The sequence below is a fragment of the Macaca mulatta genome, chromosome 9 (assembly GCF_049350105.2).
Source record: "Macaca mulatta isolate MMU2019108-1 chromosome 9, T2T-MMU8v2.0, whole genome shotgun sequence".
Taxonomy (NCBI): Eukaryota; Metazoa; Chordata; class Mammalia; order Primates; family Cercopithecidae; genus Macaca; species Macaca mulatta.
In genome coordinates, this window is record NC_133414.1 from 111,885,768 (window position 1) to 111,903,728 (window position 17,961).

The window sequence follows — 17,961 nt, forward strand, 5'->3', positions numbered from 1 at the left end:
TACATGTGCAGAACATGTAGGTTTGTTACATAGGTATACGTGTGCCATGGTGGTTTGCTGCACCTATTGACCTGTCATCTAGGTTCCCTCCCCTCGCCCCTCAGCCCCCAATAAGCCCCGGTGTGTGATGTTCCCCTCCCTGTATCCATGTGTTTTCACTGTTCAACTCCCACTTATGAGTAAGAACATGCAGTGTTTGGTTTTCTGTTCCTGTGTTAGTTTGCTGAGGATGATGCTTCTAGCTTCATCCATGTCCCTACAAAGGACATGATCTCATTCCTTTTTATGGCTGCATAGTGTTCCATGGTATATATGTGCCACATTTTCTTTATCCAGTCTATCACCGATGATGCCCAGCTAATTTTTGTACTTTTAGTAGAGGCGGGGTTTTGCCATGTTGTCCAGGCTGGTCTCAAACTCCTGGCCTCAAGTGATCCATCTGCCTCAGCCTCCCAAAGTGCTGGGATTATATGGGTACGCCACTGCGCCTGGCTAATTATGATTTTTTTTAACACAGAGGAAAATGTTTTCATGGCATCTTCATCAGTACTCTGAACTTTTCCAGAGAGCTAAATTTAGGGAAAATTATAGCCATTTTTGAATTGTTACCACTACTTGTACCAAAGAGAGGCGAATCTATAGATTTTCAGCTTTTTTTCTTAAGATCTTCATATATTGCTAAGAGTTTCTTTTTAAGTATGAGAATGCTTCCTCCAATTGATTTATACTGACCTGCTTGGAAAAAAAATTTAAGAACCAGCTGTTCTTCTACAATATACTGACATCATTTCCTGATTTAGCAATCACTAATGAACTAATTTGCAATTTTTTTTTTTTTTTTTTTTTGAGATGGAGTCTTGCTCTGTCGCCCAGGCTGGAGTGCAGTGGCCTGATCTCAGCTCAGGCCTCCCGGGTTTACGCCATTCTCCTGCCTCAGCCTCCCGAATAGCTGGGACTACAGGCGCCTGCCACGTCGCCTGGCTAGTTTTTTGTATTTTTTAGTAGAGACGGGGTTTCACCGTGTTAGCCAGGATGGTCTCGATCTCCTGACCTCGTGATCCGCCTGTCTCGGCCTCCCAAAGTGCTGGGATTACAGGCTTGAGCCACTGCGCCCGGCCTACTAATTTGCAATTTTAAAAACATGCACTATAGCAGAGCAGACTACAGATTTAAGTCTGTCTTCTAACCCCTTTGGGGAAGCTTTTTTTCTTGCTAACTCATAACTGGGTTCTTCCTCAAACACAGGCATTTGTTGGTCTCCATTTCTGGTTGTTCTTTTTTTTTTTTTTTTTTTTTGAGACGGAGTCTCAGTCTGTCACCCAGGCTGGAGTGCAGTGGTACACGATCTCGGCTCACTGCAACCTCTGCCTCCTAGGTTCAAGCAGTTCTCTTCCTCAGCCTCCTGAGTAGTTGGGATTACAGGCACATGTCACTACGCCCGGCTAATTTTGTATTCTTAGTAGAGACAGGGTTTCACCATCTTGGCCAGGCTGGTCTTGAACTGCTGACCTTGTGATCCACCTGCCTTAGCTTCCCAAAGTACTGGAATTACAGGCGTGAGCCACCGCGCCCGGCCTCCATCTCTGTTTTTTGTTTGTTTGTTTGAGATGGAGCCTCACTCTGTATCCCAGGCTGGAGTGCAGTGGCCCAATCTGAGCTCACTGCAGCCTCTGCCTCCTGGGTTCAAGGGATTCTCCTGCCTCAGATTCCCGAGTAGTTGGGATTACAGACTCGTGCCACCATATCCAGCTACTTTTTGTGTTCTTAGTAGAGATGGAGTTTCACCATGTTGGCCAGGCTGGTCACTCCTGACCTCAGGTGATTCGCCTACTTTGACCTCCCAAAGTGCTGGGATTACAAGCATGAGCCACCGCACCTAGGCTCCATCTCTCTTTGGATATAATCTTGCTTCCTAAGATGTCATCTATGCCAGGGGTCCCCAACCCCTGGGCCTCAGACTGGTACTGTTCCATGGCCTGTTGGGAACCAGGCTACACAGGAGAAGGTGAGCGGCGAGCGAGCATTACCACCTGAGCTCCACCTCCTGTCAGATCAGCAGCAGCATTAGATTCTCATAGGACCACGAACCCTTTTGTGAACTGCACATGCCAAGGATCTAGGCTGCATCAACTGCCTGATGATCTGAGGTGGACCAGTTTCATCCCGAAACCATCTCCCACCACCACCCCATCCATGGAAAAATTGTCTTCCACAAAACTGGTCCCTGGTGCCAAAAAAGGTTGGGGACCGCTGATCTATACCATTCCCTCGTCAGTGTTAGCCCTTTGTTGCTCCTAGTAAATTCAATTGGGTTTGACTGAAACCCTCTTCTAGAAGCAACACACACATTTATCATCTAATTTTCAGGATCATGGCTGGAAAACATAGTCTAACAAAAGGGGGGCTTTTGATGGTGAAGAGGATATTGAGTCCTGAGAGTGGAATAACTACAAGCACATGAATAAATATCAGATCCTCAGTCATCCTGATGCATAGTTCTTCAAATTTAAACTCCATTTGTTTCTTCCCCCTCTCCAGCCACCTCATCCTTCAACCCTGCATTTCTGGAGGTGCAGCTGTAATATGGTCTGATCCTTTTTCATCTAGGGCACCACTGCCTATATCCCACAGCAGTCCTGGATTCAGAATGGCACCATCAAGGAAAACATCCTTTTTGGAGCCGAGTTGAATGAAAAGAGGTACCAGCAAGTCCTGGAGGCCTGTGCTCTCCTCCCAGACTTGGAAATGCTGCCTGGAGGAGATTTGGCTGAGATTGGAGAGAAGGTACTTGGGATAACAAGGGATCTTCAAGGGTGAAGGCATATTGAAGAGAAAAAGTGAGGATGGTGGTGAAGAACTACACGGGGTCACAATATTCCACGTAATAACTCAGAATTTTAAAACTTTCTGCTTGGAAGCAGATACAGGAATTATGTGATTTAAATCAAAGATGATGAGGCAAAGGCCATAAGAAGTTAACAGTGACTGGCCCAAGGTTGATCTCACAGGAGGTTGGGCAGAAGTGGGACCAGAGCCTAGGTGTCCTGATTCTACTTCTGTATCAGCAAGGTCAGGGGAAGATTCTACTAATCTGCTTTGAACACTTAGACGTTTACTGTGAATTATCTTCTGATGTTATTAAAGGCCTTTCCTAAAAATAGATTTTTAGGGCTGGGCGCAGTGGCTCACGCCTGTAATCCCAGCACTTTGGGAGGCTGAGGCGGGTGGATCACCTGAGGTCAGGAGTTTGAGACCAACCTGACCAACAAGGTGAAACCCATCTCTACTAAAAATACAAAAATTAGCCTTGCGTGGTAGCAGGCGCCTGTAGTCCCAGCTACTCGGGAGGCTGAGACAGGAGAATTGCTTGAACCAAGGAGGCGGAGGTTGCAGTGAGCTGAGATTGTGCCACTGCACTCCAGCCTGGGCAATGGAGCAAGACTCCATCTCAAAAAAAGAAAGAGATTTTTAATGACTATATTGTATGTATTATATAGATCTAGCGTAATTTCTTTTGAAATCTCTAAATAAAAACTCTGCATATTTAGGATGTTTTCATCCTCCCTCCCCAGTACTAGAAATAAATGTAGCGATCTTTGGGAACAAAAAATCTCAAGATGTTAGAAGATTAGTGAAGATACTGCTCTAGAGTAATTTTGTTCATTAATTAGCATACACTTATTGAGCACCTACTATATGTCAAATACTGTTTTAAGTGCTGGGGTTACATCCATGAACAAAACAGAAAAACCTCTGTTCTACATTCTCATGGGGTGACAAGCAACAAAACCATTAAATAAGTAAATTATCTGATAAAAAGTGATAAGTTGGCCATGTCTTTAATTGTTGGGCCTAAAGTTATTTATTTGAATCAGTTCTTTATTTGTATAAAGGAACTTGTTAGATTTTTAACCCCTTGACACCTTATTGAGATAAATTTCTTCCTTTTACCCCTCCCTATTAGATTCTGTGAAGGTGGGTCTAGGGAGTAGTGCTTAATATAAATTATTTTCTTCTTCAGGGTATAAATCTCAGTGGGGGTCAGAAGCAGCGGATCAGCCTGGCCAGAGCTACCTACCAAAATTTAGACATCTATCTTCTAGATGACCCTTTGTCTGCTGTGGATGCTCATGTAGGAAAACATATTTTTAATAAGGTCTTGGGCCCCAATGGCCTGTTGAAAGGCAAGGTGAGAAATCATTGAACATGATGAAGATACAAAGGTGGGGTGGCAGGGAGAGGGGAGGACATGTCTGGCAAGTAAGACAGGGAAGATGGTGGACATATGGTAATTAACACAACTTCATATTATTTTTACAGACTCGACTCTTGGTTACACATAGCATGCACTTTCTTCCTCAAGTGGATGAGATAGTAGTTCTGGGGAATGGCACAATTATAGAGAAAGGATCCTACAGTGCTCTCCTGGCCCAAAAAGGAGAGTTTGCTAAGAATCTGAAGACATTTCTAAGACATACAGGCCCTGAAGAGGAAGCCACAGGTATGTAAGGAGGATTGGGACAAGATAGAATTTGGGCCATGGAGGGAATGGTAAACCAGTATCTACTTCCTGAACTGTACAGTATCCAGTGAACTAGATTTGGAAGCAAACTACCCAGAGATTCAAACTCTGCTTTCTGGGTTTTGAGTCTCTTTGAGGAAACATAGAAATTGAAACTCTATGCCTGGGCCAAACTGGTGGCTTATCCTGCTCATCTGATATCTGACACGCAATCAAAGGACACTGTTTAGAAGGGCACAACTGAAAGTCTGAATGAGTAACCCTTGTGGAAGAAACACCAGTGGCACAACAGTCCCTCTTTTAGGGATGCCATGTTCCTATTGACTCTAGTCACACATGTTACCCCATCTACCCCAAATCCATTAAACAACTTCCTCAACAGCTCCCTGGGCTGGCACTATTAGTGTACTGCTAAATTCTTGGTAAATCCTAACAAAAGGATTTTGATTAATATACCAAAACCACTGGGTGTTTGAACCAGAAAAAAAAAAATTATGGCAGTTGCATAGTCTCAGAGTGTACCATAGCAATAGCCTCTAATATCACCACCATTGGGTTCACCAGTTAGCCCTAGTCAGCAGTGGAGTTCTGTTTACTGTGACCCTTCCCAAGGACCTGCCAACAGCAGTCCTGTGCATAGGTCTGGTTATCACCCTCAGGTGGTCACCAGCAGGAGTTCAGGTCTGAGAAAGCCAGGGCAGAAGGGTGTAGGAGCATTCCAGAAATCAGTCAGATGAGGGAGTAGCTACACAGCCTACAAGTGGTAGCATGTTCTGACCATGAAGTGAGGACAAGTAATGGTTTAAAACTACCCTGGGAGGGCCGGGCTCGATGGCTCATGCTTGTAATCCCAGCACTTTGGGAGTTTGAGGCGGGTGGATCACCTGAGGTCAGGAGTTCGAGACCAGCCTGACCAACATGGAGAAACCCTGTGTCTACTAAAAACACAAAATCAGCCAGGCATGGTGGCACATGCCTGTAATCCCAGCTGCTTGGGAGGCTGAGGCAGGAGAATTGTTTGAACCTGGGAGGCAGAGATTGCGGTGAGCTGAGATCCCTCCATTGCACTCTAGCCTGGGCAACAAGAGTAAAACTCCATCTCAAAAAAAAAAAAAAAAAAAAAAAAAAAACCACCCTGGGAAGCCCAAGAGTTTGAAAGAAAAATCTAAGCCAGGGCTGGATGCAGTGGCTCACACCTGTAATCCCAGCACTTTGGGAGGCCAAGGCAGAAGAATCACTTGAGCCCAGGAGTTTGAGACCACCCTGGGCTATATAGTGAAACCCCATCTCTGCTCAAAAAAAAAAGAAGAAGAAAAATCTAAACCAGGAAGTTTGTAAGCTTTGGAGGAAGAAGGCAGGAACAAAGAACAGGATAGTGTAGGTGACAGAAATTGGGAGCCTGGCCAGGAGAGTGGGGCAGGAGTATCAGGGAACAGCAGAAAGGAGTGATTGAAAGCTTTGCATCAACCTTTATGTGCTCTATAGATAGTAGCCTGGAGAGAACAAAAAGCACCTGCCTGGAGTGGGGAGTGAATGTCCCAAGGAAAGAACAGTGTCTACTGCTAGAGTTCCCTGAGTTATTGCTCAACCACATCACCATGGTTACTGTAAGAAAATCGGGCAGTTGTCCTATGCTAATGGTAAACATTTTTTTCTGATTAGCCTGGATCTGAGTTTCTGGATTCTGTTATAAACCTCTTTTCCTTTGAAGAATCCTGTCTTTAATGTACAAAGAACAGTTTACAAAACATTCCCGTAAGCCCTTTTTCTGGTGAACACTGAGAGAACATTTCTGAGCAGTTTTGTAAGCTCCAGAGCCTAGGATGCTGCTGCGTTGGCCCTGGGATCTGGGACTTGGTGGAATGAAGAGAAGGGCAGGAGGGCAAGCTGAGCTGCACTGAGATTGGTTCTGTGTATGAGTTTCCTAATTAGCTGCCTTAACAACACATCACAAACTGAATGGTCACATATTTCTGGAGGCTGGAAGGGCAAGATCAAGGTGTCAGCAGGATTAATTCTTTCTTAAGGTGCTAGGCAATAATCTGTTCAAGGCCTCTCACCTAGTTTCCAGCAATCTTTGTTATTGCTGTTTGTTGTGGTTGTTCTTCCTATTTGTTTCATTTCCTGAACTAATTCTGTTAAGTCTGTATTCTTTGTCATTGTCATGTGTGACCACTGAGGTCTCTGTTTGGTTGGCTTAGTGGTCAGCTAGTGATTAGACAGAGACTTCCTTAAATGCTTGGAAACAATAAATGTCTCAGCCTTTGCTGAGAGGCTCTGTGTGTGTGTTGTGGGTGATGGGGAGCATGTCTTCAGCGCTCCAGCAATTTACATCTCTGCCTTAGCCTTCACTTCCTGCTTATACAGAGCCACATGGTCAGCCAGAAGTGAGAGATTAGAGCCCTCTTCCATCTTTCCTGGACATGTGCACAGCTCTGCATGTGTACGTGGCATTCTAGATTGCTGGGAATATATCAGAGAGATCAAAGCCCCTGTGAGCATCTTATTTCCCAGCTTTTCCTTTTAAGTTTTTGGTCAGCTTCTTATTTGCCCCAAGTGTTATCACCACCTCAGGCAGCTGCTGTGATGTTAAATAATTGCTGCTGATTGTTTGAGCTAGCTCAGCATTAGGTCAAATAGGCCCTGTAAATGGGGGTTTTCAGGGAATTCCAGATAGGTGAGATAATGTCAGTTCTCCAGGGATGGGGCTTTTGGGAGCATTCTGAACCCACTCTGCCCCCTCCAGTGGCTGCTAGGCTGCTGGTTTTCATGGCTATTAGGATTGTATGGCTGTTAGTTTTCTAGGCTGTAGCAGCCAAGGAGAGGGGGACAGAAATAGGGTAAGTTAAACTGCCACCAAGCTTACTGTTATTACTGAGTGTCAGCTCTTCAAAAAAACAAATGTTCCTGGGATTGTTGCAAGCCTTTGGTTAATTTCAGAGCTCTGAAAAAGTTGACTTTGACCATTTTTTGGTCATTATTCTTATTGCTTTTATGGAGGAGTAGATATCTGGAGGTTCCTATTCTACCATCCCCACTGATGCCCACACTATGTCTTATATTTTATTTTATTTTCAGGGTATGTCTTTTAAGTGCTTTAAATTAATATAAGTTTGTTAAATTATTTGAATTTCAAGATGAACATTTTCTTTTCTTTTATTTTCTTTTTTGAGAGAGTCTCAGTCTGTTGCCCAGGCTGGAGTACATTGGCACAATCATGGCTCACCTTCAACCTCCTATGTTCAAGTGATCCTCCCACCTCAGCCTCCCAAGTAGCTGGGACCACAGGCGTGCACCACCACGCCCTGCTAATTTTTAAATTTTTTTGTAGACATAAGAGTTTCCCTGTGGTGTCCAAGGTGGTCTCAAACTCCTGGGCTGAAGTGATCCTCCCACCTTGGCCTCCCAAAGGGCTGGGATTACAGGTGTGAGCCACCATGCTCCGCCAAGATGAGCATTTTCAATTTACAATCACTTCTTTAGTCAATTCTGAGAATGTGACTCTTCTATATGTCTACCATAATCCTTAAACCTCTTTCCTCCTCCAAAGGAACCTGGGCATTTCTAGGAATTTTCTTCTCCATTTTGACCATTTTCTCTTCCAGTGGAATATTAATTCATCTCTCCTTTATCCTGATATTTCTTAATAACAAGATGTAGTAATAACTATTTATGGAGGATTTATGGAGTAAAGTATTCCGTCCCGTATGTACATCTGGGATCCCTTGCTGAAACCAGCAAGATCAGAGAAGGCTTCTCTCTCCTTGTTCATAGGACTGACAGGGCTCTATGCAGCTCTTTCCCTAACCTCTAGTGTGTCTCCCTAGTCCATGATGGCAGTGAAGAAGAAGACGATGACTCTGGGCTGATATCCAGTATGGAAGAGATCCCTGAAGATGCAGCCTCCATAACCATGAGAAGAGAGAACAGCTTTCGTCGAACGCTTAGCCGCAGGTTGGCCATCTATTCAGCTGGCAGCCCTCGTCAGCTCCATATTTGATCTTTTTCTTTTTCTTCCTGGGCTTTTCCTGTGAGGGTTAACACTATGGACACTCCAAGCTCTTCCTTTGTTTCTTGTATGAGCGGGGATGGGGAAAAACCAGGGTTGTGTCAGTTTCCCCTGGTCATCTGCCCTGAAATGTGCTTTGATGCCAGCTGAGCGACTATGACATCTGCTTGCAAGAAGACCCTTGGGAATCGCCTGCATGCTCAGGGAAGCTTCCCTCTCTCAGTTCTAGGTCCAGCAGCAGGCATCTGAAGTCCCTGAAAAACTCCTTGAAAACTCGGAATGTGAAAAGCCTGAAGGAAGATGAAGAACTAGTGAAAGGACAAAAACTAATTAAGAAGGAATTCGTAGAAACTGGAAAGGTGAACACCACACAAAAAAGTAGCATTTGAGGTGTTATAAGGTTCAGAACCCAAAATTTTTAACGTTAAGTGAAAATTGAACGCATACTTACAGGAGCAATATGTCCTCTGTCCTTTGCAAATTTTCAGATTCATTATTAACATGTTAGCAGAGGCTGTGGGCTTTCTACCAAGTCATATTTCCATAAAGAATGCCATGTTTCCTGTGAATGTCCTCATCCCACACTTCATGAGTGTTTGATTCCATTCTGATGTGTGGAGGAACAGGAAAACTCAGACCTAGAGCACATAATTCAAATTAATGAAATTTAACCACAAATTTCAAGGTCAGCAGTAGAACCCCATCATCTGTTCTACTCTGATTTTTTGTTTGTGTGTTTATTTTAGAGACAGGTCTCACTATGTTGCCCAGGCTGTACTGAAACCCCCGGGCTCAAGAGATCCTCCCACGCCAGCCTTCTGAGTAGCTGGGACTACAGGGGCATGCTACCATGTCTTGCTTGTCCCAATCTATTTTATATCTTCTCTTAAATGCCTTTAGCTTTTATGATTATTTACCCTGCATTGTATTTCAGCATTGTTCTATTCTTCCTGGCACAGTGCAGAAATGGTGACCACAGACTACCAAATTTTGCTACCTGCTACCTATGCTCCCAGGGGCCTCCACTTCTCCTTGTGGTTGGCATTCTAGGTGATTCCTTATCAAAAACCATTAGGGAGTTCTACTAATATTGAGGTGGGGACTTTGCAGGTGAAGTTCTCCATCTACCTGGAGTACCTACAAGCAGTAGGATTTTTTTCAATATTCTTCATCATCCTTGCATTTGTGATGAATTCTGTGGCTTTTATTGGATCCAACCTCTGGCTCAGTGCTTGGACCAGTGACTCTAAAATCTTCAATAGCACCGACTATCCAAAATCTCAGAGGGACATGAGACTTGGAGTCTACGGAGCTCTGGGATTAGCGCAAGGTATGTCTGATGGCTATGACATCTTACAGAATCTGGACCCTGTACTTTTCCTGGACTCAGGAATGCATTTGCCATTATGTCCTAGGCACAAGTCATCAGGGATTCCTGTGCATGGTGCTGACAAAACTGCTTCCATTTCTAGGTATATTTGTGTTCATAGCACATTTCTGGAGTGCCTTTGGTTTCGTCCATGCATCAAATATCTTGCACAAGCAACTGCTCAACAATATCCTTCGAGCACCCATGAGATTTTTTGACACAACACCCACAGGCCGGATTGTGAACAGGTTTGCCGGTGTAAGTATCTCAAGGACTGTCAGGTGGTATGTGTATATACTGAGGATCTTTCTGACAGGGAGGAATTATCATGTCCCCCCAGACAACACTGTTCAGTTCCAGTTCTTTTGTCCACTCAACATGCAGGTGTTTCTTGAGTACTTGCTGTGAGTTCCCAAGGATCCTGGAGATTCAGGGATGAACATCTCTGACCCTTCAAGTAACTTGTCTTCAAGAAGACAACCAAGGAAGTGAAGGATTATAATAGAATATAGTAAAACCAGTAACAACAGTGTGTAGAAAAGTGGTCTGGGAGTACAAAGGAAAAAAGGCACTACCCCAGCCTGAGTGATAAAGGTAGGAAATGTCAGAAAAGGTGAAACTTAAGTCATAGAAGCAAGCCAGGGGAGATGGTGAGGGTTGGGGGCAGAGATGGCAGTAGAGCAGGGTGAGAAGGATTATTCTGCAGAGGAAAGAACATAAATAAAAGCACTGTCACTGCCTGGGACAGGAAATCCAAGAGACAGTAGGATAACCCTTTGCTTGGCCTCTGCCTCCATTCCTGAAATTTCTATCTTGAATGCTTTAAGAATGAGTAAATTTGGTCTGGACTACGAAATAGAGCCATCGGTGATTTAAGAAGTTCTCAGATGTTGTTTCCATCTACCCCAGATCCTGGAACCCTTGGCATTCATTCACTCATTCATTCAACAACCTTGATTGAGCACTTTCTATGAGCCAAGTACTGTACTGGGCACCTGGGCACTCAATGAATATGAAGATTATAGATGTCTCTCTGCCATGGGTCAGACCCGACTCATTGATTTTTTAGTGTATCTGAGATGGGAATTCAGGAACAGAGGCAGAGAGCAGGCAATTCTGAATGACAAGTAACTATTACCAGCACAGATTTTAGCCCTCTGCTTATGGAGCAGCTCTGGACTCTTGTTTGTTGGCCTTGGGGCAGACAGAAAGTATAGCTCACAGTCCACAGCCAGATTCTGGGGACACAGTAAACACTTCAAAAGTGGGCCGTTAACTGGTCCCCCTGTGTCACCTTCCTCTGGGGCAGAAACAGTGGGCATGATGTCACTAGAGACAACTTCAATGGCCTTTCTGCTCTTTACTAGAACCTAAAAGAACACTCCATTTTGGGTGAGAAATTTCTCGTAGTAATTTTACAAAGATCACAGTTTTCCCCATGTTGTAACATATATAATCTTCTGGGAAAGAGAACACAGGGGTTTTCTGTGAGTTACTTAGGCAACAGTCATAGTTTGAAGACTGCGTTTGCATGAAAAAGGAAACTGTCATTAATTATATAGTAAGTTTTGTTGGGGAGGTGGCTCAGACCTATTAAGGGGAGTCTGATCAAGGGGCCTCTGGGATCGATGGCTGAATTAAGAGGAGATGGAGTGGAGGAAGGAAAGATGGAGACTCTGTGCCAGGTAAGGGTCAAAAGTAATCTGCATAGAACTGATAACTGGTAAGGATTTCTTTTCTCTGCCAACTGTGGGTATAGTTATTTGCATTCTGATAGGACTTTGGGAAAGATAGGTTAGACTCAGGAGTCATCCTGATTCAGAGCTTTCTTGGAAGACTGTTATCCCTGATCCAGTTTGAGAAATTCCAGAGATAACTTAAACTCACTTTGGTACTCACATATTACTAATCATAGAATCAATATAATCCTCAGAAATGTAGGCAAGGGCAACCCAAAATATAAACCAAGCTTCTTGAGTGTTCTCCAAACCATCCATCCATTGATTCGTTTTCTTATTTGTTCATTTATTCTACATGACTCGTAGGCAACATGGCAGTAAGACACGTCTGTTCCCACTGGGTTCCTTGGTTAGAACATTGTCCAGGCAGGTTCACGTTCAACCCCAGCTCCCTTCCCCTTGGTCTTCTATGCTTGGCAGAGGAAACAACTTCCTGAGTATCAGTCAAGAGTGGGTGGCAGGGCCTGATGACCAGATCCTCCAAGCAAATGTTTATCAAATGCCTGTTATGTGCCAGGCTCTGTTCTAGGTACTCAATGGAATTAGGACCTGTGTAAAGTTAGAATAATTGAATTGGCTTGGTCATGGGAGAAGAATTTACCTGTAAGGCTCTATTAGCTTACAATGAGTATGAATGGTTTAGTAAATCTGACAAGTGGGAATTTCACTGAGAAGCATGAAAACCTTTACCAAATCTGTTGAAAAAGGTAAAGGATGACTGCCATCATCTGTTTGGAGGGATTTTTATAAATGAATAATTTTTTTTTTTTTGATACTAAGTCTCACTCTGTCACCCAGGCTGGAGTTGCAGTGGCATGATCTTGGCTCACTGCAACCTCCACCTCCCAGGTTCAAGTGATTTTCCTGCCTCAGCTTCCTGAGTAACTGGGATTACAGGCACATGCCACCATGCCCAGCTAATTTTTGTATTTTTAGTAGAGACGGAGTTTCACCATGTTGGTCAAGCTGGTCTTGAACTCCCAATCTCAGGTGATCCACCTGCCTCGGCCTCGCAAAGTGCTGGGATTACAGGTGTGAGCCACCGTGCCCGGCCTAAATGAAGAAATTATGGAAATGAAATTGGTTATTGGGGTGAGCAGTGTAGCCTAGTGCAAATGGACACAATGAAATGATTACATGAAGGAGTACTGGGAACAAACAGAATCCAGCAGATCCCTTGCTAGGACACGGAAGATGTAAACTATCTTAGGAAGACCTCGATGATGGTGTAGCTCTCCTAATTGTTTTCCTAGGATATTTCCACGGTGGATGACACCCTGCCTCAGTCCATGCGCAGCTGGGTTACATGCTTCTTGGGGATAATCAGCACCCTTGTCATGATCTGCATGGCCACGCCTGTCTTCACCATCATCGTCATTCCTCTTGGCATTATTTATGTATCTGTTCAGGTAGGTTTGGAAATTTGGCTAAGTCATCCTTCCTCTCTATTTACAAAAGCCCAGCCTCTTTCCTGAGAATCTTCTTTGGTTCATTGCTAGTCCTTCATTCCTCCCCTCAGCATCTTTGCCATTTAGTCATACATTGGCATACCCAGGAGCCCACAGGCCACTGTCTGAAGCTGAAGTGAGAGCATCAGTGGGTGCACCATTCATGGCAAATGTCACCCTAACTGCTGCCCGCCTCCCACTCCCTGGAGGCTTAGGTGGGACAGATTTATGTTTGGATCCAAGACTACTTTGAGATTGGCTCTGGATACAGTCTTGCAGCTCCATAAGATCCCCCATGACGATTAGGTCGGTTCCAGAAGAGCCATGCTGTGGTGCTTCCTTGGTTGACTTTGGACAGGTATAGCTGCTTGGAGATGTCTCTCAGCAGCAGCTGGGTCTCTCTTTTTACTTCGGCAAAGTTCTAGTTTCACTGGGGTGTCTGTGGGTAGTTTAGGCTCAATTCCGGCGTATTCTTCGAGGGAATGTGCACCTTGAAAGCAAAACAGGGAAACTGGAATGAGTGGAAGGAACCCTATTCCCACAATAAAATGGATGAGGGAGGGGGAGTCTGTGGGGGAACTCTGGTCCCACCAGCTGCTTTTGTGGTGAACTGTTTGCCTGGGGAAACAATTCTGAAGACATTGTGGTCAGGGGCCTGTGGCCTTGTGGCCTGCGATTGGCGGCTCCCGCCGTGTCCACGTGCAGTTCCTCAGGCACACTGTCACTATAGTGGCCTTTTAACTGTTAATAACAAACCAACAAACAAGAAGCAGGGTTATTGGAGGGGACGTCTGTACATCCCTGTATAACATTTTGCATCCCGACTCTCCAATGCCCCACTTTTCCCAGGTTTCAACAAATCCTCACAGAATCTAGTAGCAGCACGGACTCATTCCACTCCCCCTTGCCCTCAGGCCACAGGGTTCTTCCTGCGTTGGATTCCACCCTGTTCCAGTTCTTACCCCTTCAGCACTCTGCATACCTCCAGAATTCTCTGTACCTTCACACACCACTGAGGCACAGTTTTGGTCACTTACCTGAACAGATTCTTCCATTTTTACCCAAACCTAGGCATGCCTTTTTCTGGCCATTTCCTGCCCATACCCATGGGCCCCGCTGCCTTTACAAAATCCTTTTGAGGACGTTTTCTCTAATGAGTACAGAAACTGTCACATGCACGAGATCCATAGATCTGGGGGATATGGGTTAGGCTGACGGAACTCCTCGGGAGGTTTGGAGACTCAAAGCTCTGAGGCTGTGGTGTGGTCTCCTCATGTTCACCCCTCTCTGTTCCCCGCCAACCCCAGTCTTCTCATTGGTCTCCTCCTCGGAACCTCTCTCATCATATTCTGCTCCCAGACATGGCACGGCAGGCTTTTGTCTTGTTCAGACGTAAGCTGTGGCCGTCAAGGGGAAGAACGCTGGGTTGTGGCCAGAAAGAAGGAAGATGGTGGATGCCCCATGACTGCAGGACTGGCTGATTCTTTACTTTTTGTGTCCAGATATTTTATGTGTCTACCTCCCGCCAGCTGAGGCGTCTGGACTCTGTCACCAGGTCCCCAATCTACTCTCACTTCAGCGAGACTGTGTCAGGTTTGCCGGTTATCCGTGCCTTTGAGCACCAGCAGCGATTTCTGAAACAAAATGAGGTGAGGATTGACACCAACCAGAAATGTGTCTTTTCCTGGATCACCTCCAACAGGTGAGGCTTCCCCTGGGTATTTACCCATGTGTGTGCTTTGGGGTTCCACATGTTTGACGTTAGCTGTGGGAGGGCAGGCATGGCTAGTGGTGTGAAATTCACTCTGGCCACACACACTGTCGTGCTGTGTAAGTGGAGAGAAGAAAGCGTGAGCTTTGGAGTCAGAGACTGGGTCCCCATGCCAGCTCTGCTGTTTACCAAGCTGGGTGAATTGCCTTGGCCTCTCTAAGGAAAATCTCCATTTCTTTGTTTTTGTAATGGCCAGAACACACCCTATATCATGGAGTTCCACCTGTCTCATGGTGGAAGTCAAATGACACTTGTGAGCGTTTTGTAACCCAGTACCAAACAAGTTCTGGGTGAACTGAACATCCTCTGTTTACTTTTCTGAGAACGGATGTGAGATTCTCCATAGTCATGACACTCTTTCTGGATAGTGAAGGCAGTGGAGGTTGGAGAGAGGAGAGTTGGAAATTTTTAGGTAAGACCATTGACGACAGAAAGAGAAAATTCCACCCTGTGAACAGGGTGAGCGGTATTCTCCAGTATCCTTAAGCCCTGGCAAGCGGTATGTCCTGGAAAGAGGAAGATCTTTTTCAGAAAGAAAAATTCTTGAGTGGCTTCCAAAGTGTCTTGAGGTGCTAAAGATGCTCAGTATTATTTGGAATGTGGAAAGGTCAGAAGTTTGATTGTAAAGATATTTTATTTCTTAGAGACTTTCCAAGAAGGAAAAGGCATATAAGTAAATCTTATTAGACCTTCACTGTAAAGTACATATCATATTTATTCATACACATGCTGGAATTATTGGTGTGGACATTTAAATACATTTTCTTTGGGAAAGTCCTTTTTTTTTTGAAGGAGTTTCCCTCTTGTTGCCCAGGCTGGAGTACAGTTGCAATCTCAGCTCACCACAACCTCTGCCTCCTGGGTTCAAGCAATTCTCCTGCCTCAGCCTCCCAAGTAGCTGGGATTACAGGCATGCACCACCACGCCCAGTTAATTTTTTTTATTTTTAGTAGAGACGGGGTTTCTCCATGTTGGTCAGGCTGGTCTCGAACTCTCTACCTCAGGTGATCTGCCTGCCTCAGCCTCCCACAGTGCTGGGATTACAGGCGTGAGCCACCGCGCCCGGCCTGGGAAAGTCCGTTTTTATAAACTGTGTCTATACGCACGTTCTCTTCAGTTCTCTATGAAATTCAAGTGTATATACCTGTGGCCAACTCGCACCTAACTTCCTTTCACCCTTGGCTGCTTCTTCCCCTTTTACAAATGCTGAAATCAAACGGGGCACGATGACCCTTCCTGTGGTGCTTACTTTTTAATCTTACACATGGATTCACTACAGCATTGCTTCCCCAGCCTGATCAAAAGAAGTCATTTGGAGCGTTCATTTAAAATGCAGATTCTTGGCCGGGAGCAATGGCTCATACCTGTAATTCCAGCACTTTGGGAGACTGAGACAAGCAGATCACGTGAGCCCAGGAGTTCAAGACCAGCCTGGACAACATGATGAAATCCAGGCTCTACAGAAAACACACACACACACACACACACAAAAGTAGCTGGGTTCAGTGGTGTGCACCTATAGTTCCAGCTACTTGGGAGGTTGAGGTGGGAGGATGGCTTGAGCCCCGGAGGTCGAGGCTGCAGTGAGCCATGATCACGCCACTGCACTCTAGCCTTGGTGACAGAGCAAGACCTTGTCTCATAAAACAAAAACAAACAGAAAAAATGCATATTCTTGAATCCCATCCTAGGCGCCCTGAAATCAGAATCTTAAAGGAAGGGGTCCGGGAATTTTCCACATGAATTTGTAACATTGTATACTAACAGTTGCCCTAGGTGATTCTTATGATTTGGTGAGTTTGGTGGACATTGCACTGTAGGATTCCCTTAGTTCAGCAAAGCCCTCTAGGATCTTTAAAATGCAATTTATTTTCTTAAAAATAATATCAATAGGCTTTTAGGAAAACATGTTGTTTCTAAGTCAAATTGAAGCATCGCCTAAGAGTGCAGCCTGATTGAGTCAAACCCTCTGAGAATGTTCTGTGAACACCAAGTTTGCTGGTTAAGATAAGGATGTGATCAGTGACACCCACTCTCTTGTTCTGTTGCCCCACAGGTGGCTAGCAATTCGCCTGGAGCTGGTTGGGAACCTGATCGTCTTCTTTTCAGCCTTGATGATGGTTATCTACAGAGATACCCTAAATGGGGACACTGTTGGCTTTGTTCTGTCCAATGCACTCAATGTGAGTTTGAAGGTTGAGAGTTTGGTTTCGTTAGTGCACTTATTCTTAAATTAAGCCTGATGTATACTGTGGAGTCTGTGCTCTTGATTCCTTCTTAAACCCAGAGGGACTAAGGGAGGCTGAGGTTCAAACCCTGGCTCCATCTTTTACCCATGGACATGCTCCTTACTCTTCCTAAGTAGACATGAATGCCATCTAGAAAACTGGACATAAATGTTGACCTTAGGGCTTAAGAAGGCAATTTCATGTGTTTCAATCTAATTGTTCCCTGTCTGCCTCTTTGCTTGGTTCTAGTTAAAAGAGAGAATACATAACTTTCTTCTCTAGAATGCAGCAGTAATCAGAAAGCCTTTTTGAACAAATAATTCCTCCTGTGTTTATTTTTCTTAGATGGTAGAATAATTGGAGGTAATTCTAATAAAGAACATAGAGTCTGATAAAACTATAGAATGTGTCTCACTGCAGCATCCCCAGCATGACTAGGGGATACATGGCAGGCATGATTCTTTTCTAGCACCTAAGACAGTGGCTGGCACTACCGTAATTATTCAGTCAATATTTGTTATAAATGAGTCATTTGACCATCTTTTTGAACTAATTTTTTTTAGTTCAAAGAGATTTGCATAGTTATATGTGGGCTTTATATAATAGTGGTGTCTTCATTAGAAGTTAATAAGGCTAGTGGAGCGCAGTGGCTCACACCTGCAATCCCAGCACTTTGGGAGGCCAAGGCGGGTGGATCACCTGAGGTCAGGAGTTTGAGACCAGCCTGGCCAACATGGTGAAACCCCATCTCTACTAAAAATACAAAAATTAGCCAGGCGTGGTGGCAGGTGCCTGTAATCCCAGCTACTAGGGAGGCAAGAGACTGCAGTCACTTAGTTCCTTGTGTCACTGCCCTTTCATCCCCCTATTTCTAG

General features: G+C 44.7%; 1 protein-coding gene across 1 annotated transcript in view; it reads left to right on the forward strand.

Annotated features, from left to right (window-relative positions):
• Positions 1–17,961, forward strand: part of ABCC2 (ATP binding cassette subfamily C member 2) — a gene marked incomplete at its 3' end in the record, with an annotated part of 59,684 nt that overhangs the window by 32,899 nt on the left and 8,824 nt on the right. The window contains 10 exon segments of the mRNA NM_001032847.2: positions 2,608–2,784; positions 4,022–4,189; positions 4,321–4,501; positions 8,350–8,476; positions 8,755–8,890; positions 9,642–9,861; positions 10,004–10,158; positions 12,893–13,048; positions 14,590–14,789; positions 16,915–17,041. Of these exon segments, the coding sequence (NP_001028019.1) occupies positions 2,608–2,784; positions 4,022–4,189; positions 4,321–4,501; positions 8,350–8,476; positions 8,755–8,890; positions 9,642–9,861; positions 10,004–10,158; positions 12,893–13,048; positions 14,590–14,789; positions 16,915–17,041 (1,647 nt within the window).